At 40.6% G+C, this 25491-nt stretch overlaps 1 protein-coding gene and 2 non-coding genes across 8 annotated transcripts; 2 read left to right on the top strand and 1 right to left on the bottom strand.

Moving 5' to 3' along the window:
* Window positions 1-1853: 1853 nt before the first annotated feature.
* On the top strand, window positions 1854-25208 carry PTGR2 (prostaglandin reductase 2). 6 transcript variants are annotated; one of them, XM_066276162.1, is made up of 10 exons: window positions 1854-2010; window positions 7608-7700; window positions 10796-10914; window positions 13683-13874; window positions 17984-18154; window positions 20035-20244; window positions 21047-21168; window positions 21947-22034; window positions 23575-23614; window positions 25078-25208. In XM_066276162.1, the coding sequence occupies exons 2-10, from the start codon at window positions 7664-7666 to the stop codon at window positions 25161-25163; spliced, it is 1065 nt and encodes a 354-aa protein (XP_066132259.1). In that variant the 5' UTR covers window positions 1854-2010; window positions 7608-7663; the 3' UTR covers window positions 25164-25208. The 6 variants fall into 6 exon arrangements, with proteins under 6 accessions (XP_066132259.1, XP_066132258.1, XP_066132261.1 ...); XM_066276161.1 differs by lacking the exon at window positions 1854-2010 and adding an exon at window positions 3596-3616; XM_066276166.1 differs by lacking the exon at window positions 1854-2010 and adding an exon at window positions 3597-3616 and having other exon boundaries at window positions 10796-10852.
* Window positions 9642-9717, bottom strand: TRNAD-GUC (transfer RNA aspartic acid (anticodon GUC)). Its single transcript has one exon. It is a non-coding gene; the product is annotated as a tRNA-Asp (tRNA).
* Window positions 19584-19708, top strand: LOC136336717 (U6atac minor spliceosomal RNA). The gene has a single exon (XR_010731543.1). It is a non-coding gene; the product is annotated as a U6atac minor spliceosomal RNA (small nuclear RNA).
* Window positions 25209-25491: the final 283 nt, after the last annotated feature.

The following is a 25491-nucleotide window of genomic DNA, read 5'->3' as shown; positions in this document are numbered from 1 at the left end:
CTTGATACATGGAGTTCTCAGGCCCTAGAATCAAGAGAGTCAAAACTAATTTAATATTGCAGCATCTGTTCTATTTTGAAAAATTAAGATCAAGTTCTACCAGGCGTCCCCAAACTACGGCCCGCGGGCCGCAATTTGGCCCCCTAAGGCCATTTATCCAGCTCCCGCCGCACTTCCAGAAGGGGCAACTCTCTCATTGGTGGTCAGTGAGAGGAGCACTGTATGTGGGAGCCCTCCAATGGTCTGAGGGACAGTGAACTGGCCCCCCGTGTAAAAAGTTTGGGGACGCCTGTTAGACTACCTTTATTTTATGCTATTACTTTTAGACTGAGCATTTTTTTTTTTTTTTTTTTTTTTTTTTTTTTTTGCATTTTTCTGAAGCTGGAAACAGGGAGAGACAGTCAGACAGACTCCCGCATGCGCCCGACCGGGATCCACCCGGCACGCCCACCATGGGGCGAAGCTCTGCCCACCAGGGGGCGATGCTCTGCCCATCCTGGGGGTCGCCATGTTGCGACCAGAGCCACTCTAGCACCTGAGACAGAGGCCACAGAGCCATCCCCAGCGCCCGGGCCATCTTTGCTCCAATGGAGCCTTGGCTGCGGGAGGGGAAGAGAGAGACAGAGAGGAAAGCGCGGCGGAGGGGTGGAGAAGCAAATGGGCGCTTCTCCTGTGTGCCCTGGCCGGAATCGAACCTGGGTCCTCCGCACGCTAGGACTGAGCATTTTTTAATTTAAAAAATTATTGATTTATTTTAGAGAGAGGAAGGGAGTGATAGAAATGTCTATCTGTTCCTGTATGTGCCCTGACTGAGGATTGAACCCACAACCTTTGTGTCTCCCTCTAACCAACCAACCTATCCAGCCAGGGTAAGCATTTTCTTTTTCATCAGTTGGCTAAAGTTATCACAACAAAAGGTTATTGAAGATCTACTTGTACAAGACTGATAAAAGAGATAAGCTCTGACCTATAGGAATTTGCAAAGTAGTATAATTCTCTTTTCCTGAAGCTTTCTCAAAGAAGTAAAAATTTTAGAGGTGAAGCTACCAGGAGCTCCAACATGTTTAATGACTCCAACATGTTTATAAATCATTATCATAATTACTTTGGTGCTCAAGTTGTCCCAGAGTTAACCAGTAGAATTCTTACCCCCTTGCTCACCATTCTAGTCACCTTTCAGCTATGTAAAAAGCAATTTTTTTCACCTGCCAAATCAGGATAGCCTTTCTTTGGGTCCCTGGGTTTCCAAAGCTGTCCTAGGAATAAGCCTTGCTCAATCCAGTTCAGCACAAAAGGAAGCAATTAATAATTAATGAAATTGAGAAATCTGCCCACACTGGGTAATCCATCTTTGAGGAATTTGGGTTTCTTTGTGAAAGAAAAGACAGCCGTGCTTTAAAGAAATTGGAAAGGGCCCTGGGCCAGCAATTTTGTAGAGACGGCTTTAATCATAGATAGCACTGCCTCCAACCAGCTGAAAGGTAAGGAGTCGAGTCACATCAGTTCTCCTGGTCTGTTTCCCCATTCATTAAATGAGGGGTAGGCTTGATGGCCCCTGTTTCACCGCAATTTTCCACTCCAAGGCTCAGGGAGAGGTCCATAAAACGAAAAAAAAAATTATTTTAGGCATTCTCCTTGTTCAAGGTTGAACGATTTGCTCTTTGGGTGCAAGCAGTAGGGGCGGCCATAGAACACCAGTCCTGGTTAATTTGTTGATACAGTTGCTCAGACACGTGACTATCCTTCAAAGCTCCGCACCTTCCCCGCCTCTCACGGAAATAACGAGATCCAGGAATCTTGCCTAAACGTCAAATGCCCGCCCCTGGGAAGACTGACAAGGGGCGAGGGGCAGTAGTCGTGCGCCTGCGTACTGCGTCGGCGGGCCTAAATCACGCAGCGAGCACCTCGCCGCCCAGCAAACCACGCGATATTTCTTCCGGGGCTCGGTGGCGGTGTGACAAACGAAGGTCGCTGAGGCTGGGGAACTCGCACTTGGGTCGGGCCATCCTGGTAAGGGGAGCTCTCTAGGAGCCAGTGTGACCTCCAGGCTTCCTCCTGGGGCTACTGGCCTTATACCTAGGACATTAGAATAGCGAATGCTGGAGAAGCAGAAGCAGGTTTTGGGTGTTGTTTTTTTTTTTTTAGTTGTTGGGACTAAGCAACTTCTGGATTGGACGTATTCGTGTTTAAAGTGTCTCTGGGACGTTCATTTAACATTTTTTGAGCACCTTCCGTGTGACAGGCATAAGGGGGTGGACATAAATCCTTGAACGACGGAATCAAATCCCTGTCCTTTTGGCGTGTACAATCAGGGAAATCAGCTTGAAATTCTGGGTGGTAGGAGCACATTCGGAGTCACTTTCATGAATGGTTGGTAGTGGGAGCCATAGAGGAAGGTGAGGTCACTGAGAAAGGGAAGAGTCTCGCAGGAGTCCCCATGTATTAGGCTTGGGCAGAGGAAAGGGAAAACCAGGAGACTCAAAGGAGACTTTGAGGAGAGCGGCTGCCCAGAAAGAGTGGAGGAAATCCCAGAGAACTCCACGTTTTTGTTTTTTTTTTATATTTTATTTATTAATTTTTAGAGAGAGAGGAGAGAGAGAGAGAGAAGGGGAGGGAGGAGCAGGAAGCATCAACTCCCATATGTGCCTTGACCGGGCAAGCCCAAGGTTTCGAACCGGCAACCTCAGTGTTCCAGGTCGACGCTTTATCCCACTGCGCCACCACAGGTCAGGCGAGAACTCCACGTTTTATGAGTCGTTTGTGGCAGAATAATTGAACGAGATCAGAATAGAGAAATGTTTTATCAAAAGGTGTTAGGACCTGACAAGTGGTGCCACAGTGGATAGAGCCTCCACCGGGGACGCTGAGGTCTCAGGTTCAAAACCCCGAGGTCACCAGCTGGAGCGCAGGCTCATCAGTTTTAGCCAGGGACATCAACACTATCCCATGGTCACCGGTTTGAGTCCAAAGGTCGCTGGCCTGAGCCCGCCCTCCATCAAGGCACGCATGAAAAGCAGTCAGTAAAAAACTAAAAAGTGACGCAAGTACGAGTAGATGCTACTCATCTCCCTTCCTCTCCACCCACTTCGGCCAAAAAAAAAAGTGGGGGTGGGGGGGTTAGGAAGCTCATGGCATGTAAATGGAATGTGTTGAGTTTGAGTATGAGTTCCAGTGGCGGTCATTACCACATGTGCGATCATGGGAAGTTATTCAACCTCTGTGTGCCTCCCTTTCCTTTTCTGTAAAGTGTGACGCTGACAGCACAAGCCTTAGTGGGTGGAGAGGTTAAACACAATAATGACTATAAAGCTGTTAGCCCAGTTCCTGTCACTTAGGAACATTCAGGAAAGAGGTTGAGAGAACAAGATCCTACCTGATTGCAACCAGGACTTGTACTTGGCTCTTTTTTTAAAAAAAATATTTTATTTATTTATTATTTTTAAATTTTTTTTTTTATTTATTCATTTTAGAGAGGAGACAGAGAGGGAGAGAGAGAGACAGGGGGGAGGAGCTGGAAGCATCAGCTCCCATATGTGCCTTGACCAGGCAAGCCCAGGGTTTCGAACCGGCGACCTCAGCATTTCCAGGTTGATGCTCATCCACTGCACCACCACAGGTCAGGCCTGTACTTGTCTCTTCCTAGTTCAGTGTCCTTTCTCATACTAGGCTGCAGGGTAGGCACTCAACTAAGCTACTCTTTATGACCAGCACCAGAGTGAATTTTTCAGTTGATCATTGATCTGGTGTTATTTAAAAATATTTATATTACTTAGCACCAATTAGGGTTAATATCATACCAGGCAAATATGGCTTGCTCAGTGTCAATTAATAAAATCTACCCCCCCACACACACACTTGGGATAAATTTAACACCACCACCACCACCCTTCCTTTCATACCTAGAACTTGGTGTGCCATATTTTTTATTTTAATTTTGTAATTAAATCGAGTTTTTTATATTCTAAATTTGTTATTCACGTGCTACTGAGGGATATTATAGAATTATCCTTCACTAGTTAATTGTATCAATATTTGACACTTGAAAACTACCTAATTTAATACAGAGGGGGGAAACTTTAATGGTGTGCTTTTTTTATATATTGATTTGAGAGAAAAACATTGATTTGTTGTTCTACCCATTTATGCATTCATTAGTTGATTATTGTATGTGTCCTGACCTGTGACAGAATCTGCAACCTTGGCATATCAGGAAGATGTTCTAACCAGCTGAGCTACCTGACCAGGGTTTTAACAGTGTACTTGTTATGCTAATAAGCGGTATTTGAACAAATCTACAGTGTGCATATTTTAAAGAAATAAAGCAGACTTTGAAAGTAATTAGAGGGAAAATATGAAAATTCATTTGGAAAGATTCCTTTGATTGAAAATTTAGCCATGCCTGACCTATGGTGTCAGTACCTGGAACGCTGAGGTCACCAGTTCAAAACATTTTTCTTCAACAATCATTGTCATGAAATAAAAATGGAGGGGAGACTCAAAATGTAGTATGTGAACTTTGAAATTTAGGTCTTATGAATCAACTGTAAAAAGACATCTTTGAGACAGAGAATTTGAATATGCACTAGGTATTAGGTAATGTTAAGGGATTACCTGGACTATTAAATCTGTTAGGTTAATAGCATAGTGTTTATGTTTAAAACAATCTGTTAATAGAGATGCATAATTGAGGGATTTTTTTTTTTTTGGTGAAATAGGATGATGTCTGGGATTTATTTTAGGTTGAAGCTGGAAAATGCAATTTTTTAGCTAGGCAACATTGTGTTCATAGGAGAGAATGAATATTGAGGGAAACTAACCATTACTTTAACAACTAGTGAGGTTATAAATATATACATTACAAAAATTATGGAAACAAGCAAATGGGATGCATATCCATGTTTTTCATTCTGTTCTGCAGAATGTCACATTAGAGTTTAAGTCTTAATTGGGGCAGAATTCTCCTCCTTTAGTTGTGGTTACCTACAGGAGAGTATAGCTGTAGATGTAAGAACCCTGTGTGTGGAAGACTGTAGGGGTATAGTGGACAGAGTAAGGACAAGTGAGATCTGGGATGAGATTTGCATATCAATTTCAACTCCTCTGCTTTGCCTGCTCTGAGATCTTGGGCATAAACGGCACCTCAATTTCCTCTATAAAATGGGGATAGTAACATACTTACCTATAATAACTTTGTTATAAGGAATAGGTAATGGAATCTTGGATCTGTGTAGGATCCTCGGGTACTATAGGATACAGAAGAATATGAAGAAATTCAAGGATCCTGCAAATTTAGAAACTAGGAGTGGAGTCATGTATAAATGAAATTACCCAGTGATACAAGGCAAGGGATTATTAAGTATCAAATGTATTGGATCTACAGATGGGTGTCAAGTATATAAGTGTGCTGCTGTATAAAATCTTGACATTTAAAAATGATACTATGCCCTGACCAGGCAGTGGCGCAGTGGATAGAGCGTCGGACTTGGATGTGGAGGACCCAGGTTCAAGACCCCGAGGTTGCCAGCCTGAGCACAGGCTCATCTGGTTTGAGCAAGGCTCACCAGCTTGAGCCCAAGGTCGCTGGCTTGAGCAAGGGGTCACTCGGTCTGCTGTAGCCCCCCAGTCAAGGCACATATGAGAAATCAATCAATGGACACCTAAGGAACCGCAACAAAGAATTGATGTTTCTCATCTCTCTCCCTTTCTGTCTGTCCCTTTCTCTGACTCTCTCTGTCTCTGCCACACACACAAAAAAAGATACTAGCAGCTAAGTATATTGCAATGTTGTAAAAAAATATTGTTTTTCTTTGGGTTCTCATTTTTTTTTTTTTTTACAAGAGCAGAAAGAGAGTCAGAGAGAGGGATAGATAGAGACAGACAGACAGGAACGGAGAGAGATGAGAAGCATCAATCATCAGTTTTTTGTGTTGCGACACCTTAGTTGTTCATTGATTGTTTTCTCATCTGTGCCTTGACTGCAGGCCTTCAGCAGACTGAGTAACCCCTTACTCAAGCCAGCGACCTTAGGCCCAAGCTAGTGAGCTTTTTGCTCAAGCCAGATGAGCCCGCGCTCAAGTTGGCGACCTTGGGGTCTTGAACCTGGGTCCTCGGCATCCCAGTCCAATGCTCTATCCACTGCGCCACCGCCTGGTCAGGCTCAATGTTTTTAATAGTATAATAATATAATAAAGGCTATATAACAAAATATCTAGTGAGAGAATACAGAAATAAATATATTAATTTTAAAAAGGATAGTATTTTCTTAGTATCTTAAAAATCAAATAAAACATATAGGATGGAAATGTTTATGTAGTAGTTAAGAGATTGGTTCAGGAATATCAAACAGCTTCCGTTTGAATTTCAGCTCTTAGGAAGTGCTTAAACTCTTTCATGCTCAGTTTTCTCATCTTTAAATGGGGAAAATAATATTATTAGATAAAGTGAATATATACTAAATATTATTAAATATTAAATGACCATATATTTCATAGCACTCACAACAGTATAACATTGTAGCATTCACTAAGGGCTTGTTTTCCTATTTCCTGGTGGATAAAGCAAACAGCTAGTTACCCAAGGTCAGATAGTGCCAACACTAGAACTTCATTTTGCTTCTTTGTTTCTTTTCTTTTCTTTCTTTTTTTAATTAAATGAGAGGCAGGGAGGCATAGAGACAGACTCCCACATGTGCCCTGACTAGAATCCACCCAGCAAGGCCCCTACCAAGAAATACTCTGCCCATCTGGGGCTGCTTCTCTGTTGCTCAGCAGCCAAGCTATTTTAATGCCTGAGGTGAGGCCATACAAATCCATCCTCAGTGCCCAGGGCCAACTTGCTTGAACCATGGCTGCAGGAGGAGAAGAGAGAGAAAAAGAGAGAAGAGAGAAGGGAGGGATAGAGAAGTAAATGGTTGCTTCTCCTGTGTGCCATGACCAGGAATCAAACCCAGGACTTCTACACCCTGGGCTCTACCGACACTCTGCTGCTGAGCCAACTGGCCAGGGACTCATTTTATATATTAATACTTCTTTCATTGTAAACCCAGCTCAAATTGTAAACCCAGAATAAACTGGTCCTTTACTTATTTAGCCATTCTATGGTACAGAATTTCTTATAAGGTGAGAATTTAAAAATGCTTTTGATGCATTACTTTTATAATCAGCAAAACTATTAAGAACTTTCCATTTTGATAAATGATTAGAATTTTTGAAAATTGCTTACATCTCAATTAAGCAGTTGGTGTTTATATTGTGCTACTAGATTAGCTGGCCAGCTCTGGAGGAATATATCATGCTGTTTTCTTTTAATCAAGCCACAGTAGGAGGCTTAATCATGATGGTATGAAGATGAATGTGCTTTAATTATGAAGCCAAAACATTCTAGCCCACACAGTCTTCAACAAAATTGTTCGTATTAAGCAGAAATTCTAATTAGACTTAGTCTGTCTTCATATCTTTGCATTAGGAGACAAACTCTGACAAAAAAGACTATCTTTTTTTTGGGTCCTGACTATGATTTTTCTTCTTGTTCAGAAACGCAGATGTGCTTCTTTTTGATTTTTAATATTTCCAAATTTTCTTGTGATTTAAATTTTTTTCTATCAATAGGAATTACTTTACACAGAAATCTTGTGAGATCCCTGTGCCCCTGTGCAAACAAGGTGATGACTGTGCAAAGAGTGGTATTAAATTCCCGACCTGGTACGTATCTGTGATGAATGAACAACTGTGGGCTTTCATAATTATTAATGCAAATGGAGGAACAAAAGTATCCATATGATGTCAGTGTAGTAAATTGAGGTAGAAAGATAGTAACACTAGCAGAGATATTAGAAGAAATTCTTTAAACAAGATAATATTCAGTTTTGCAAGTGATAACTTATCAAGGCCATTTGTTGAAAAAATAAGGTATTTTAGAATTATAATACTATTTAAAAGGTTATATTACAAATATGTGGCTTGTTTTTTTATAGTATGTATCATTGATTCTTTTATTTATTTATTTATTTTTTATTTTTTTTTCCAAGTGAGAGGAAGGGAGATAGAGAGACAGACCCCTACAGGTGCCTGGACAGGATCCACCCTGCAAGCCCTGACTGGGGCCAATGCTCTGCCCATCTGGAGCCATGCTTGCAACTGAGCTATTTTTAGCACCTGAGGCAGAGGCCTCATGGAGCCATCCTCAGTGCGGAGGGCTGATGTGCTCCAATAGAGCCATGGCTGTAGGAGGGAAAGAGAGAGAGGGAGAGAGAGAGAAGGAGAGTAAAGAGGAGAGGGGTGTAGAAGCAGATGGTTGCTTCTCCTGTGTTCTCTGACCAGGAATTGAACCCAGGATGTTTGCATGCCAGGCCCACGCTCTACCACTGAGCCAACCAGCCAGGCCCATGTCATTGATTCCTTTTTTTTTTTTTTTTTGTATTTTTCTGAAGTTGGAAATGGGGAGGCAGTCAGACAGGCTCCCACATGCGCCTGACTGGGATCCACCCAGCATGCCCACCAGGGGGCTATGCTCTGCCCATCTGGGGTGTTGCTCTATTGCAACTAGGCCATTCTAGCGCCTGAGGCAGAGGCCATGGAGCTATCCTCAGCTCCCGGGCCAAGTTTGCTCCAATGGAGCCTTGGCTGTGGGAGGGGAAGAGAGAGACAGAGAGGAAGGAGAGAGGGAGCGGTGGAGGAGCAGATGGGCGCTTCTCCTGTGTGCCCTGGCTGGGAATCGAACCCAGAACTCCTGCACGCCAGGCCGATGCTCTACCACTGAGCCAACCGGCCAGGGCCCATGTCATTGATTCTTTTTTTTTTTTTTTTTCATTTTTCCGAAGCTGGAAACGGGGAGGCAGTCAGACAGACTCCCATATGCACCCGACCGGGATCTACCTGGCATGCCCACCAGGGGGCGATGTTCTGCCCCTCTGGGGGGGTCACTCTGTTGCATCCAGAGCCATTCTAGCACCTGAGGCAGAGGCCATAGAGCCATCCCCAGCACCCGGGCCATCTTTGCTCCAATGGAGCCTCGGCTGTGGGAGGGGAAGAGAGAGAGAGAGAGGAAGGAGAGGGGGAGGGGTGGAGAAGCAGATGGGTGCTTCTCCTGTGTGCTCTGGCTGGGAATCGAACCCGGGACTCCTGCACGCCAGGCCAACGCTCTACCGCTGAGCCAACCAGCCAGGGCATGTCATTGATTCTTAAAATTTACTTTTCTGTTTTATGTGAAGAGCACTGACCTATGTCTGTGCTGACCTCTAACCTGAGTCATAGAAACCGGTATGGAAGTAACCTGAGAGGTTTGGGCACATGCTGCTTGTCTAGCATGTGGCTGGAAGTCACTTAACCTTTTTTGTTGTTGTTGTTGTTGTTTTTGGGGGGTTTTTTTTTTGTATTTTTCTGAAGCTGGAAACTGGGAGGCAGTCAGACAGACTCCCGCATGCGCCCGACCGGGATCTACCCGGCATGCCCACCAGGGGGTGATGTTCTGCCCCTCTGTCACGACCAGAGCCACTCTAGCGCCTGGGGCAGAGGCCAAGGAGCCATCCCCAGCGCCCGGGCCATCCTTTGCTCCAATAGAGCCTTGGCTGCGGGAGGGTAAGAGAGAGACAGAGAGGAAGGAGAAGGGGAGGGGTGGAGAAGTAGATGGGCACCTCTCCTATGTGCCCTGGCCGGGAATCGAACCCAGGACTCCTGCACGACAGGCCAACGCTCTACCGCTGAGCCAACTGGCCAGGGCCACTTAACCTTTTTTTACCTCAGTTTTAGTAAAGTGAGCAGTTAGATTAAAATCTTTGCATTCTATTCCCACTTTAGAAATGGGATGATTCAACAAATGGGAAATTTGCTTATGTTCAACAGAACTGAATAAAAGAACACTTTTAATGATGACATTTTCTGCCTACAGATTTTTTTTTCGTATATCAAATTTTCTAATTTTTAAGACTTTACTTTCTTAAAAAAATTGTAGTCATTTAAGTGTCTGTTTTCTTCTTAAAATGAGAAAGGAAAGTTTGCCTCACTGTTTTCTTTGATTAATGTTTTTCTGCGACCTTGTAAATTTTAATATTCATATTATTAAAAAAAAGTTGGCTGTGACTTTTCACTTTTTGAAATCCTCCTAAATTTTAAAACAGATAAGGTGACTTACCTGTAGTCATCTTAAAAAAGAAAAATTTGAAGGTGATGAGCAATATTCTGAAGGATCTTCTTGGAGAAAATGAAGAGCAATTAAAACTATTTGAAGAATTATGTCATTACAGAAAGATTACAAAACAATATAGATGTATTCATGCCTAAGTTATGAGAGTGGTTTGAATCCTAGAGTGACCTTTTAAAGAATAATAAATAGCCCTGGCCGGTTGGCTCAGCGGTAGAGTGTCGGCCTAGCGTGCGGAGGACCCGGGTTTGATTCCCGGCCAGGGCACACAGGAGAAGCGCCCATTTGCTTCTCCACCCCTCCGCCGCGCTTTCCTCTCTGTCTCTCTCTTCCCCTCCCGCAGCCAAGGCTCCATTGGAGCAAAGATGGCCCGGGCGCTGGGATGGCTCTGTGGCCTCTGCCTCAGGCGCTAGAGTGGCTCTGGTCGCAATGTGGCGACGCCCAGGATGGGCAGAGCATCGCCCCCTGGTGGGCAGAGCGTCGCCCCATGGTGGGCGTGCCGGGTGGATCCCGGTCGGGCGCATGCGGGAGTCTGTCTGACTGTCTCTCCCTGTTTCCAGCTTCAGAAAAATGAAAAAATGAAAAGAAAAAAAAAAGAATAATAAATAATTACATAGGAAAATGAGTTTTGATTTTATATTTTCACCTAATATTTTAGGAAAAAATGGTAATCCAGTGGCAGAAAATTTTCGAATGGAAGAAGTAAGTTCACCAGGTAATATCAATGAAGGACAAGTACTAGTCAGAACTCTTTATCTTTCTGTGGACCCTTACATGGTAAGAATTGGGATTTTATGACTTGGTGAAAATTAATTTTATTTTATATTTTTTATGTTGCATCTGAATTTTATTGTGCAATCCTCATGATTAATAAATATTTGAGCAGTTATACTTTGATACCTGTGAATTACAGATTGCCTTTCTTTATATTCACTACTGTTATTAAGGAATGTTATAGAAAGAAGGTTTTCATAATAGTAGTACATGTGGTTGGTCAGTTTCTTCTAAATCTCTAGATCAGTTCCTTGAATAAGCTTGAAGATAGTAAATTAGAATTGGAAATTCTCTCAGATTGATCTAGTTTATGAGGTCTTATTTATCAGAGTATTTTCAGGGACTCGTATGGTATTTATTAAGTATTAGTTAAAGGAAGGAGGGAGGGAGGGAGGGAGGGAGGGAGGGAGGGAGGGAGGGAGGGAGGAAGGAAGGAAGGAAGGAAGGAAGGAAGGAAGGAAGGAAGGAAGGAAGGAAGGAAGGAAGGAAGGAAATCACTTCTTTCCCATGTGGCCCTGCATGGTAGGGTGTGCCACTCCACTTGGGAATTGTAAGTAATCACTTGCCTTCACTAGACATTATTCTTTAAAACAACAACAACAACAACAGCCTGACCAGGTGGTGGCACAGTGGATAGAACGTTGGACTGGGGTGCTGAAGACCCAGGTTTGAGACCCCGAGGTCACCAGTTTGAGCGCGGGCTCATTTGGTTTGAGCAAAGCTCATCAGCTTGGACCCAAGGTCACTGGCTTGAGTGAGGGGTTACTCGGTCTGCTGAAGGCCCATGGTCAAGGCACATATGAGAAAGCAATCAATGAACAACTAAAGTGTTTCAACGAAAAACTGATGATTGATGCTTCTCATCTCTCTCCGTTCCTGTATGTCTGTCCCTATCTGTCCCTCTCTCTGACTCTCTGTCTCTGTAAAAGAAAAAGAAAGAAAGACCCTCCTGCAGCCAGTGGCTCAATTGATTCAAGCATGGCCCCGTGCTGAGGATAGCTCAGTTGGTCCAAGTATGTCAGCCTCAGGCACTAAAAATAGCTTGAGTGATTGGAGCATTGGCCCAAGATGGGGTTTTTTGGGTCAACTGGGGTACATATGGGAGTCTGTCTCACTACCTCCCCTCCTCTCACCTAAAAACAGAAAAAAGAAGTAAACAACTTTAACAGAAAAAAAAGGAATCTAATAAAATTTAATCATTGAAATTTTATATCATTCCAAATTCACAACTAATTTTTTTTAATTTTATTTATTCATTTTTAGAGAGGAGAGAGAGAGGGAGAGAGAGAAACAGAGAGAGAGAAGGGGGGGAGGAGCTGGAAGCATCAACTCCCATATGTGCCTTGACCAGGCAAGCCCAGGGTTTCGAACCAGCGACCTCAGCATTTCCAGGTCAACGCTTTATCCACTGCGCCACCACAGGTCAGGCTACAACTAATTTTAATCACATGTATATACAGTATTTTATATGATTATATTTAATATATATACTATTTTATTTCATATTTAAATGACTGTATACATATCTTCATATGAAAAACCAGTGGAAATATTATATTGGTGGTTATATAGCATTCTATTATGCTGACAACATATCCTTACCTTTAGAGGATTACTTGTTCTACTTTTTCTCTTATTCTTGTTTGAGTCAGGTCCTTGGTCTGGCCAGTATTCAGTGGCTTCTGCTCTTGCTTTCCAAGAATACATGGGAGGAGCACACAAGCAGGAGAGTCGTGTATTTCCTAAGAAGCTTCTGCTTCAGTTTCCTATTTGGTCTTGTCTCCTGGTGAACTAAACTAGACTACCTTTAATAAAGCAGCCTTCCATCTTTTCCATCTCCTGGACCACACTGTAGGCCTCCCCATCTTGGTTTCATGAGAGAGGCAAGAGTGAGCCACAGAGAGGAATAGAGCCTTGATTACTTCCTAGGAAGTCTTTAGCACTAAGTCCCATGGGGGAGGTGTGGTGCCATTGTGGCATTGTGTTTGTAGAATAAAGAGAACATCCACTTGAGGTTAGGGGTGTGATGTAGTGCTTGGTCTGAAGTTTCCCTAGCATTGTGCTATTGTGGAAAACTGAGCAGCTAGGGAGAGCTTAAAAGTGCTTTGGGAATAGGTATTGGAAATGAGGAAGAGGAGTTCAGAAGGGATGGTGATAAACAACTGCATAAAAATAGTTTCATTTCTTTTTGTGCTAGTTCCATTGGGGAAGTGGAATTGTGAGGCCAAAAGAAATGAACACCATTATGATCTATATGTTACTAATTTGTTTTCTACAAAAAGTAAACAGTTTTATAATATTATCAGCAACATGTAAGTGTACCTAATTTGCCACAATTCATTGAAACCATTGTCACAGTAGTTTGTATTATTTTGGGTAGCATAACGTACGTAATATTACCTAAATTTCTTTACATGATTGTTTAAAAATTTCACAACTTTATTGAAATATAATACATGTATCCTATAATTCACACATTTAATTGTACAATTCATGGTTTTTAGTCTATTTACAAAGTTCTAGAACTATTACCATAGTCTAATTTTAGAACATACTTTAATTCCTTTTTAATTGCACTTTTTACTTGTTAGGGGATACAATCTTTTCAGAATAAAAACAAACTGAAAGGAAGATAGAAGTTAAGATAAATTATAACTAATTCTTTCCTTAACATTACTTATTATATACTTTTCTTTTAGTTGCTGAGTAAATTAGTAAACTGGTTCAATATTATTAGACAGAATCACCCTGATCAATGTTTTCCTTTTCAGCGTTGTAGAATGAATGAAGACACTGGGACTGATTATATAACACCTTGGCAGCTGTCTCAGGTGGTTGATGGTGGAGGTGTTGGGATTATAGAAGAAAGCAAGCACACAAATTTCACTAAAGGCGATTTTGTGACTTCTTTCTACTGGCCCTGGCAAACCAAGGTTGTTTTGGATGGAAATAGACTAGAAAAGGTGATGTATAATATTAAAAAAGTAGCTATTTTCATCCCCTGTAATTTTTATTTTTATTTTTATTTTTATTGATTGCTTTTTTTTAGAGAGACAGAGGAAGGAGGTGAGAGAAGGAGAAAGAAGCAGTCATTTGTTTTTCACTTAGTTGTATATTTATTGGTTGCTTCCTGTATGTGCCCTGAGGATCGAACCCACAACCTTGTCATTTCAGGATGCTACTTCAGCTAACTGAGCTAACCGACCAGGACCTCCATCTTATAATTCTTATTTTGTGCTTTTGGCTTCAGTTCTGTTTGTTATCAGGGAAAAAATAAGATAAAAGCATACATTTTCTTTTAGGTAACTACAAAAACGTGGAAAGCCTTTGTTCCATTTCTACTATGGCTATAACTATATATGAGAGTCCCTAGATTACCAGTGAATGGTGGGTGTTGTTTTCCATATTTTATTTATTTCTCAAATTTTACCTATATAAACTAAAACCTGAGCTATAAACATCAAAACTATTTTTTGGTTTTTTTTTTTAATTGCTTTTAGAGAGAGAGGGAGAGAGAGAGGAAGAGAGAAAGAATCACTGATTTGCTGTTCCACTTACTTATGCATACATTGATTGGTTCTAGTTGTGCCTTAACCGGGGGATCACACGTGCAACCTTGGCATATCAGGATGATATGAGTTACTTGGTCAGGGCCAGCATCAAAAAATATTTTAGGACCTGGCCAGTTGGCTCAGTAGTAGAGCATTGACCCGGTGTGTGGAAGTCCTGGGTTCAATTCCTGGTCAGGGCACACAGGAGAAGCGCCCATCTGCTTTTCCACCCTCCCCCCCTTTCCTTTCTCTCTGTCTCTTTCTTCCCCTCCTGCAGCCAGGGCTCCATTGGAGGAAAGTTGGCCCAGGCGCTGAGGATGGGTCTGTGGCCTCGGCCTCAGGCACTAGAGTGGCTCCGGCCACAAAGGAGCAGTGCCCCAGATGGACAGATTGCCCCCTGGTGGGCATGCCGGGTGGATCCAGGTCGGGTGCATGTGGGAGTCTGTCTGACTGCCTCCCTGCTTCTAATTTTGGAAAAATATATACACACACACAAAAAAAAGAGAATATTTTATACTAAGAACTAGAGACCCTTTATAGTTATATGCTTTAAAGTTTCCTGAGAAATCAACACAAGAAATTCCTTCAGTTTGTGCTTGTGATTCCATCTTGTATTAGAAATCCTGAGTTTTGTTTCTGTTGGGTTGAACCATGTGAAATTACCGATACATATTTATCTGTTTTGACCTACAAAAACTGGTAGCTTTATGTACAGAGTGGAGCAAAAGTAGGTTTACGGTTGTGAGTATGGAAAATAATACAACAATTAACAAATAATTATACAAGAATAAACTGTGGGCCCTGGCCGGTTGGCTCAGCGGTAGAGCGTCGGCCTAGCGTGCGGAGGACCCGGGTTCGATTCCCGGCCAGGGCACACAGGAGAAGCGCCCATTTGCTTCTCCACCCCTCCGCCGCGCTTTCCTCTCTGTCTCTCTCTTCCCCTCCCGCAGCCAAGGCTCCATTGGAGCAAAGATTGCCCGGGCGCTGGGATGGCTCTGTGGCCTCTGCCTCAGGCGCTAGAGTGGCTCTGGTCGCAACATGGCGACGCCCAGGATGGGCAGAGCATCGTCCCCTGGTGGGCAGAGCATCGCCCCATGGTGGGCGTGCCGGGTGGATCCCGGTCGGGCGCATGCGGGAGTCTGTCTGACTGTATCTCCCTGTTTCCAGCTTCAGAAAAATGCAAAAAAAAAAAAAAAAAAAAAAGAATAAACTGTGTTTCAAATACTCACAACCGTAAACTTATTTTGCCCCACCCTGTAATTCAACCTAATATATGTCATCAAGTAAGTAACTGTATGTCTCTGAACTTCTATTTCCTCATGTGCTAAATGAACATAATAGCTATCTTACAAGTGAATGTGAATATTAAATGCTATGACAAATGTGACTAAGGTTTTTTAAAAAGATTTATAAAATTTTAGTACTTTTCAATTATTACACATTTTTATAATCAGTTAGAAGTGGATGTTAATATACAATTGACATGAGACATGCAATCATTTCTCAACTTAATGGTACTAGTAAAATATATTTAACTAGAAATTTCTTAGGAGGAAGTGAAAAAGAAATATTCAGCAGTTTCTAGTTTTACCTATCATTGTGCTATTGTGAAATTGAGCAGCTGGTGAGAGCTTAAAAGTGCTTTGGGAATAAGTATGAGAAGTGAGGAAGGTGGGTTCAGAAGGGATGGAGAGATGATATTTGCTAAACACAGACTTAAGCCACAGTTTTTATACTGGCTTTAATAATAAATAACTATCACGTACAGGAAATATTTCTGCATACTGTAGAGCTTTCTGTGTATTGTAGATTTAATATCTCCATTACGTTTATCTAGAACCATTTAGATTCATCTGATAACCATTTAAAATTGCTTAATACGCCCTGTTGGCTCAGGGGATAGAGCGTTGGCCCTGTGTACAGAAGTCGCATGTTGTATTCCTGGTCAGGGCACACATGAGAAGTGACCGTCTGCTTCTCTTCCCCTCCTCCTCCCCTTCTCTCTCTCTTCCCTGCTTGCTTGTAACCAGTGACTTGGTTGGTTCAAGCATCGGCCTCAGGCATTGAGGATAGCTCGGTAGATTTGAGCATCAGCCCTAGATGGGGGTTGCCAGGTGGATCCTAATCGGGGCGCTTGCGGGAGTCTGTCTCTCTATCTCCCCCCCCCCCTCACTTAAAAACAAAACAAAAAACCTGCTTAATACAGACTGCTATTTTATTTTTTTTGTGGCAGTTTAACTACATATCAAACTGAGGTAGTTAATCTTCACTACTGAAATTTTTCAATTCCTTAAAAAGTTTTTATAAAACCTTTATAGTACAAAGCCTTTGTATATCATTTCATTTTTCAGATCTCCCCAATTTTTCAGATAAAAAAAAAAAGACACAAAATGTCAGAGAAGCACAATTAATTATTCATAGGGCCTGATAAACATATAAAATACTAAAAAGTGAAGAGAAACTTCAACTTATTCTGTAATTAAACTAGAGTAAATTGTATCACACCTTCCTTACATTTTTAGGATACATTTTAAGCATCAATAATGAGAACTGTTAAAGTTTGAGCTAATTTTTGGGTAAACAAATGTTTACTTTAGAACTGCTCAGAGATTTAAAAACCTTCCGACTTGCTTAGTGTTTTCCTGTTAAGTCATTCCTCTCTATTTATTTCCTCACAGTTCTGGAGGCTAGAAGTCTGAGATCATGGTGCTGGAAAATTTGGTTTCTGGTGAAGCCTCTCTTTCTGGTTCACAGATGGCTGCCATCTTGCTGAGTCCTCACATGGCATTTAGCCTTTCCTAAATCTTTACATGGACAGAGAAAGAAATCTCTGGTGTCTCTTCCTCTTTTTATAAAAACACAGCCCTATAGGATTAGGGCCCCACCTTTGTGATGTCATTTAACATTAATTACATCCTTAAAGTTCCTACTCTACATAATATAGTTATATTAAGGGTTAGGTCTCTTCAACATATGAACATTAAGAGTGTCAATGTAAGAAACATCCAAACCTGTAGAGAATCTTTATAAGAATTTATTAGAGCCAAAATGATGACAGTTGCCAGGAAGCAAGGTCTCAGATGTTCCAGAGAATAACAGTTTTACATTGTCTTTTATACATTTCAAAATTAAGAAGAGAACATAAGGAAGATAACATGAAGGAGGGAGACAGCAAGGCAGCAGTTGGATTACAGGATATAAACAAGATTATTGTTCTCTTAAGATTGGTTAGGCTTTTTTCAAAGGTATGTTAACCTGATGGATGAGAACAATAAACAAGGCTTGCTTAAGGCAAAGATAAACCTATTACTAAAGAAGTTATATGCTTGGTGCATGACTACCCACCATGACCTGCCTAGTTAGGAATTTATGATCAGATCACCCTGTGAGGTTACTTTCCACAGAACCCCTTTCTTTCTCCACAGGAAGATACAATTCAGTCTATAACAGGTTGTCTCTGCTGTATTGACTTAAAACAGGAATTTCTAGTATTATTTTTAAAAGGTGTATATTCATTTTAGGTCAACCCACAACTCGTGGATGGACACCTTTCATACTTTCTTGGAGCTATTGGCATGCCTGGTTTGACTTCCTTGATTGGAATACAGGAAAAAGGTCATATAATTGCTGGATCTAATCAAACAATGGTTGTTAGTGGGGCTGCTGGTGCTTGTGGATCCTTGGCTGGGCAGGTAATAATTTCTGAGAATTATTTGATATTCTAAAAAAGTAGTCATAATTGAATCTTGAGATACATGTATATAATTTAAAATATAAAATTAAACAAATTTATAACATGATTACACATTTCTGGTAGAAATGATGTTATTACTTGCTTAGACTTTCTTTATAACAGTATGAAAAATCTTGTAGATTTTTGTATCTTGTTCTCTGTTATCCAAAAATACACATGGGAAATGCCAAAACAATATGAGAAAAAAAATCAGAGTAACTGTATAGAATTTATGAATTAAAAAACAAACTCAAGCCCTGGTCGGTTGGCTCAGTAGTAGAGCGTCAGCCTGGCGTGCAGGAGTCCCGGGTTCGATTCCCGGCCAGGGCACACAGGAGAGGTGCCCATCTGCTTCTCCACCCCTCCCCCTCTCCTCCCTCTCTGTCTCTCTCTTCCCCTCCCGCAGCCAAGGCTCCATTGGAGCAAAGTTGGCCTGGGCACTGAGGATGGCTATGGCCTCTGCCTCAGGTGCTAGAATGGCTCTGGTTGCAACAGAGCAACACCCCAGATGGGCAGCGCATCGCCCCCTGGTGGGCATGCCAGGTGGATCCCGATTGGGTACATGCAGGAGTCTGTCTGGCTGCCTCTCCGTTTCCAACTTCAGAAAAATACAAAAAAAAAACCCACCCGAAAAACAACCAAACAAACAAAAAAACCAAGCTCATATTGTTAAAAAAAAATCTTCAAATAAGAAAGCACTTGCCTGACCAGGAGGTGGCATACTGGATAGAGCGTTGGACTGGGATGCGGAGGAACCAGGTTTGAGACCCCCAGGTTGCCAGCTTGAGCACAGGCTCATCTGGTTTGAGCAGAGGGTTACTCGGTCTGCTGAAGGCCCGTGGTCAAGGCACATATGAGAAAGCAATCAATGAACAACTAAGGTGTCACAACGAAAAACTAATAATTGATGCTTCTCATCTCTCTCCGTTCCTGTCTGTCTGTCTCTATCTATCCCTCTCTCTGATTCTCTCTCTGTCTCTGTAAAAAAAAAAAAAGAAAAGAAAAAAAAAGCACTTAGCTGTTCTAGAAATACAGTAAATAAGATAGAATTTTATAAAATGCATCATTTTTTTTTATAAATACTAGCCTTTATAATATGAAACCACTGAAATGAAACATTTTATCTTAGTAGTGATTTTAGTTACAGGTATAAAAAATAGTTTTAAAATGTTTTAATTTAATTTGTTGGAGTGACATTAATAACATTGTATAAATTTCAGGTGTACAACTTTATAATATGACAGCTGTAAACTCTACTGTGTGTTCACCACCTGGTCTAGTCTCCTTCTATCACCATATAGTTGACCCTTTTTACCCACTTTGTCCTCGCCTTACCTCCCTTCCCTTCTAGTAACCACCACTCTGTTGTCTGAATCTATGAGTTTTTTGTGTTGTATGAAAGGAGATAAGGTTAGCACTCCCCTTGACAAGGATGGAAGAGGCTCTCGGACCTAACAACACGCATACGGTCAATCTATGAGTTTTTTGTTTGTTCATTTGTTGCTTTTTGTTTTATTTCCCACATATGAGTTTTTTGTTTGTTCATTTGTTGCTTTTTGTTTTATTTCCCAATAAAATCATTTGGTTCTCTTTTTTCCATCTGACTTATTCTGGTTAGCATAATACCCTCCAGACCCATCCACTGAAAAATATTGAATAAAAAGGACATTATATCTGTTCTCAGTTCTTTTGATTTCAAATTTCTCTTAGCTGAAATTCCTATAATCCAACCTAAATTGTGATGAACACTCTCATGCAGTTGTAATATCTTGTATGCTTTCACATTTTAAAATTTAAATGTAATGGTAGAAAGTTAATTTTCAAAACTTTCTCCCCTAGATTGGCCACTTGATGGGCTGTTCCAGAGTGGTGGGAGTTTGTGGAACACAGGAGAAGTGCCTCGTTTTGACCTCAGAACTGGGCTTTGATGCTGCAATTAATTATAAAAAAGGGAATGTAGCAGAACAGCTCCGTGAATTATGCCCCGCTGGTGTGGATGTTTACTTTGACAATGTTGGCGGTGATATAAGTAATACAGTGATAAGTCAGGTTGTTTGCTGATTTGTTTGTTATAAAATTGAATACCATATTTTATTTGATGTGATATATCTTTACCTTATATTCATATAGAGAAAAAGACTTTATAAGATAGTATGGTTTACTGTGAAAAATAATGTGATGATCAGTACTGTTAATTGATACAGAAGAGCTTGCTGATATATCTACTTCCATTTGCTTGCAGATTTGCACTATGAGCATCAGTTTCAGTTCTTTGCTAACAATATTATATTATTCACCTGCAGTTTATTTTAGAACAAAATTACAGTTGTATTGTTCAAATGGTGAAGTTCTGACTCCTAACTTACCATCAACCAATCCATAGCCATGGCCCCTGACTTTGGGGTAGGGAATGGATTTTTATAGATTGCAGGTATTTACATATTTTTATCGACAATGTTATAAAATATCATCAGCTATTAACACTGCATTGTCCTTTACTGTATGTAAAATTATGTGCAGTTGAGTTTAAATTATTTGAATATAGTTACAAAGAAATACTCTGCTGCTACTACTGCTATAAGTAGCAGCAACGACCATGACGACAACTGATGCAATTATTCTACTGATTACCAAGTTCCTGTTTATCTTTATGTTCCTTTGGAGTGGACTTATCTTCCAGCCAGTTAAAACTCTTAAATACCTATAATGGGTAAATCTTTAAAAGGAAATCAATTAATTGCCACTAAAGGATTAACTACAGTGGTCAAGGAGGCTTTCTTTGAGAAAGCCATAAAATCATTTGTAGGAAATGCATATATCTTGGGTATAATCATCAATTTTATCTGAACAGATGAATCAGAACAGCCACATCATCCTGTGTGGTCAAATTTCTCAGTACAACAAAGATGTGCCTTATCCTCCTCCACTCCCTCCTGCTGTAGAAGCAATCCAGAAAGAAAGAAACATCACAAGGTGTGTTCTACTACTTCCCCTTATTACCAGATTCAAGATGGTTAAAGATTATAGATGTATATGAAAGATATTGCTCTTCATATATAATTTGTCTTTATTACATAAAACTTGAAAATATACATTTTAAGCTGGTTCCATATTTAGGTTTTGGTTAACTAGCTCCTGGGCAGAAAACTCTTATAAAATTGCACCTATTCTATCAATCTTTTGCACATTTTTTTTTTACAAGTGATAGAAACTCAATCACATTGGCTTAAATGCAAAGGAAATTTATTGGGTCATGTGTCTGAGAAGTCCAGTATCAGTAGAGTACAGGCTGAGATTTGGCTGGATAAAGGGTTTGCACAGTGGTGTCATGACTCAGTTTTTTCCCACGTCTGGGCTGTGCGTTCTTCTAGGTTGGCTGTGCTCTTTTCCCAGGTTAGCAATCCAAGCAAAAAGAGAACAGCTCTCCTTACAGTTTTATCAAGACCCAAAGCTGATACTTTATGGCTCACACTGGCCTGGCTTTGGTTACATAAGGGTGGGGAAAGAATGTTAGCCACAATGTAAAACCACAGTGCTATTACCAAACAGGGCTGTAGATGCTGGGCAGACAAAACAATGGAAGTCTATTACACTTAACACCTGTTACTACACCTAAAACTATATATCTAGTCACACTGTGATTAAGCACTACTGTTTGAAAGCTGAACATAAAATTCTAGAATTATTTTATTTTGAACTCTTTTACTCCCTCACTGATCTCTGATCATTATCCTTTTCTTTCCCATTTCAGAGAAAGATTTATGGTTTTAAATTATAAGGACAAATTTGAATCTGGTATTCTACAGCTGAGTCAGTGGTTTAAAGAAGGAAAGCTTAAGGTAGAACCTGCTTCTATTCTTTATCAGTAGCATTTTCCCTGCTATTTAATATGCTTTTGTATTATTTTATTATAGCAAACGTACTAGTTTTGTAATAAAAATTCCTACAAGGCCCTGGCCGGTTGGCTCAGCGGTAGAGCGTCGGCCTGGCGTGCGGGGGACCCGGGTTCGATTCCCGGCCAGGGCACATAGGAGAAGCGCCCATTTGCTTCTCCACACCCCCCCCCCCTCCTTCCTCTCTGTCTCTCTCTTCCCCTCCCGCAGCCGAGGCTCCATTGGAGCAAAGATGGCCCGGGCGCTGGGGTTGGCTCCTTGGCCTCTGCCCCAGGCGCTAGAGTGGCTCTGGTCGCGGCAGAGCGACGCCCCAGAGGGGCAGAGCATCGCCCCTGGTGGGCGTGCCAGGTGGATCCCTGTTGGGCGCATGCGGGAGTCTGTCTGACTGTCTCTCCCCGTTTCCAGCTTCAGAAAAAAAATAAATAAAAATTCCTATAAAAGGAAAGTGTATTTATTGAATTTTATAAATTAACATTACCCTCCTAGGTGATATAACCTCCTGATTGAGAAACCCTCTCTTATTATTCCATTTATCTAAAATTTTATTAACCTTTCACTTGCAAGATCAATAAGTTTCAGGCCCTGGCCGGTTGGCTCAGCAGTAGAGCGTTGGCCCGGCATGTGGAAATCCTGGTTTCGATTTCTGGCCAGGGCACACAGGAGAAGCACCTATCTGCTTCTCTACCCTTCCCCCTCTCCTTCCTGTCTATCTCTCTCTTCCCCTCCCATAGCCAGGGCTCCATTGGAGCAAAGTTGGCTCAGTTGCTGAGGATGGCTCCAGGGCCTCCGCCTCAGGTGCTGGAATGGCTCCAGCCGCAACAGAGCAGTGCCTCAGATGAGCAAAGCATCACCCCCTAGTGGGCATGCCCAGTGGATCCCGGTTGGGCTCATGCAGGAGTCTGTCTGACTACCTCCCTGCTTCTAACTTTGGAAAAATACCCCCCCAAAAAGTTTCCCATCCCAAATTATAATATTAATTTAACAAGTATTTATGGAATGTGACTATATGTTAGAAGCTGTGCTCTCTCAAAAATCTTATAAGTACTTCCTAGTACCCTACATCTCTACTACTATACTTCTTTCCTGCCCTCCCAGGATATTCTGATGTATCTCTTAGTTATTGATTGAAAATCAGAGGTTACTAATCTGAGGTCCAGAGACCCTGGCCTAGGATGTACTTAAAACCTGCAAATGATAGGCAAAGTTGTATATGTGTGTGATTATGTACTTTGTTTTTAGAAAAGAGGGTATATAGCTTGTGCTGTTATCAATTGAAGATTAGACAGTGGGAAAATAGGATTTTATTTTAAAAAATCAATTGATAGGAAATGATTTTGGGTTTCCTATGTGAAATAAAGAATATAAATTTTTAAACAGAAAGTGCTAAATAGTATTGCTGCCTTTTGAAAACATGGAAACTATTAAGTAGAAACATTGAAGTCTATAGAAGAATACAAAATACTAAAATAGCTATTTTGATTTACAGATTAAAGAAACTATGATAAATGGATTAGAAAACATGGGAGGTAAGATGAATGTAGATTAATTTATTAAATAGATGTGCTCAGCACAAATAATCCTTTTTTCCATTTCATGCTACTTCTAGTGTTTGGGTTTTTATGCGATCTGAAGAGAAACCAGAGTATATGGGTTTTTAAAAATCATTTAGTTCTTCTCTGTAAAACGGTCCTGTAGTTTTCCTTAAGTATCTCAATCAAACTCCATGAAAGTTCAACTTAATGGTATTTAAGTATTATTTTTACATTTCAAATCATAAAGTGTTTGTTTTCATAAACAGCTTATGAAGAAAATAATCGTGAAAATCATTGTCTCTAGGTAATTTTTTCTGATTGAATGGTTCTAAGATATCATAGGATTATATTAAGTACATTTTCAGTATTTAGGTTTTTGGAGGTTTTTTTTTTTACCTAACATACACAGATTCCAACATTCTCTTTTGTTTGTTTTAAATGAAAAAGATTAATCAAGCTGATATTTTTTTTATTTCTCAGAAAAAAAATTAAATATATTGGATAACCAAGTTTACCAAACAGAAATAGAAATTTCACTTATTTTCCTGGTATAACAGATGTTTCACTTAGTAAAACATTATGATTAGAGTTCTGATATTTCAAGTTATTTAAATATTTGTTTAAAATTTTTTTTAATTGATTTTAGAGAGAGAGAGAAAGGGAGAGAGAGAGAGAGAAACATCAGTTTGTTGTTCTGCTTATTTATACACTCATTGGTTGATTCTTGTGTATGTCCTGACTGGGGATTGAACACACAATCTTAGCATGTCAGGAGAATGTGCTAACCAACTGAGCTACTCAGCCAGGGCTAAATTTTTTTTTTTTTTGAGAGAGAGAGAGAGAGAGAGAAACAGGAAGGGGGAGAGAGATGAGAAGCATCAACTTGTAGTTGCATCACTTTAGTTAGTCATTGATTGCTTCTCATATGTGTCTTGACTGGGGGGCTCCATCTGAGCCAGTGATCCCTTGCTCAAGCCAGTGACCTTGGGCTCAAGCCAGCAATTTTGGGCTCAAGGTTTTACTCAAACCAGATGAGCCCGCACTCAAGCCAGCAACCTCACAGTTTTGAACCTGGGTCCTCCCGTGTCCCCGTCCTATGCTCTATCCACTGCGCCACCGCCTGGTCAGGCAGTGTTTTGCTGATATTTTATCTTCATACTTTTTGCCTCTAGTCTTCAGACTCTGTAAACCATAATGTTGATGTAGACACCAATTAAACATTTCTAGTTTGGGTAAAAACAATTTTTTTAAGATGCTAATTGGGTTAGTTTGTCATGTAACTAAACATGTGCCAGTGTTTACTTGAAGTTTCTTTTCATGACAGTTTCTTCTACACTTAATGCTAAAATTATTGAAGTAATTTTTCAAATTAATTATATGTGTCTGACCTATTGATAAACATGTATGAGAATGACATTTGTGTTTTCAGATAACGTAGTTTTTTATTTTCTTTCCAGCTGCATTCCAGTCCATGATGACAGGAGGTAACATTGGAAAGCAAATAGTTTGCATTTCAGAAGAAACCTCCTTGCAATCTCTATAAATGCCTTCATCAAGGAAATAAAGATTTCTTTCCATTTTGCACAAACATTTTCAAGATACAGTAAAAATATCGTAGACTATGAATAGTTTTTTATTTTAATGTAATCATAGGTGATTATTTTCTTAATTGAAAAACAATTCTTTCAAAAAGAAAAGATAAACAATTCTTTCCAATATCTTCAATATTATATAGGCACTCTACATCGAACATATTATTTATAATCATAGTTTGAAGTCAACATAATCTATTTTTCTTTTTTGCTGAAACTATTACATATGATATTTTTATTAGATATTCTGAACCACTAGAAATTTGATACAACTATTAA

This window comes from Saccopteryx bilineata, chromosome 4 (assembly GCF_036850765.1).
Source record: "Saccopteryx bilineata isolate mSacBil1 chromosome 4, mSacBil1_pri_phased_curated, whole genome shotgun sequence".
Taxonomy (NCBI): Eukaryota; Metazoa; Chordata; class Mammalia; order Chiroptera; family Emballonuridae; genus Saccopteryx; species Saccopteryx bilineata.
Note: the sequence above shows the minus strand (reverse complement) of the source record. Positions and strands in the feature narration are given on the sequence as shown.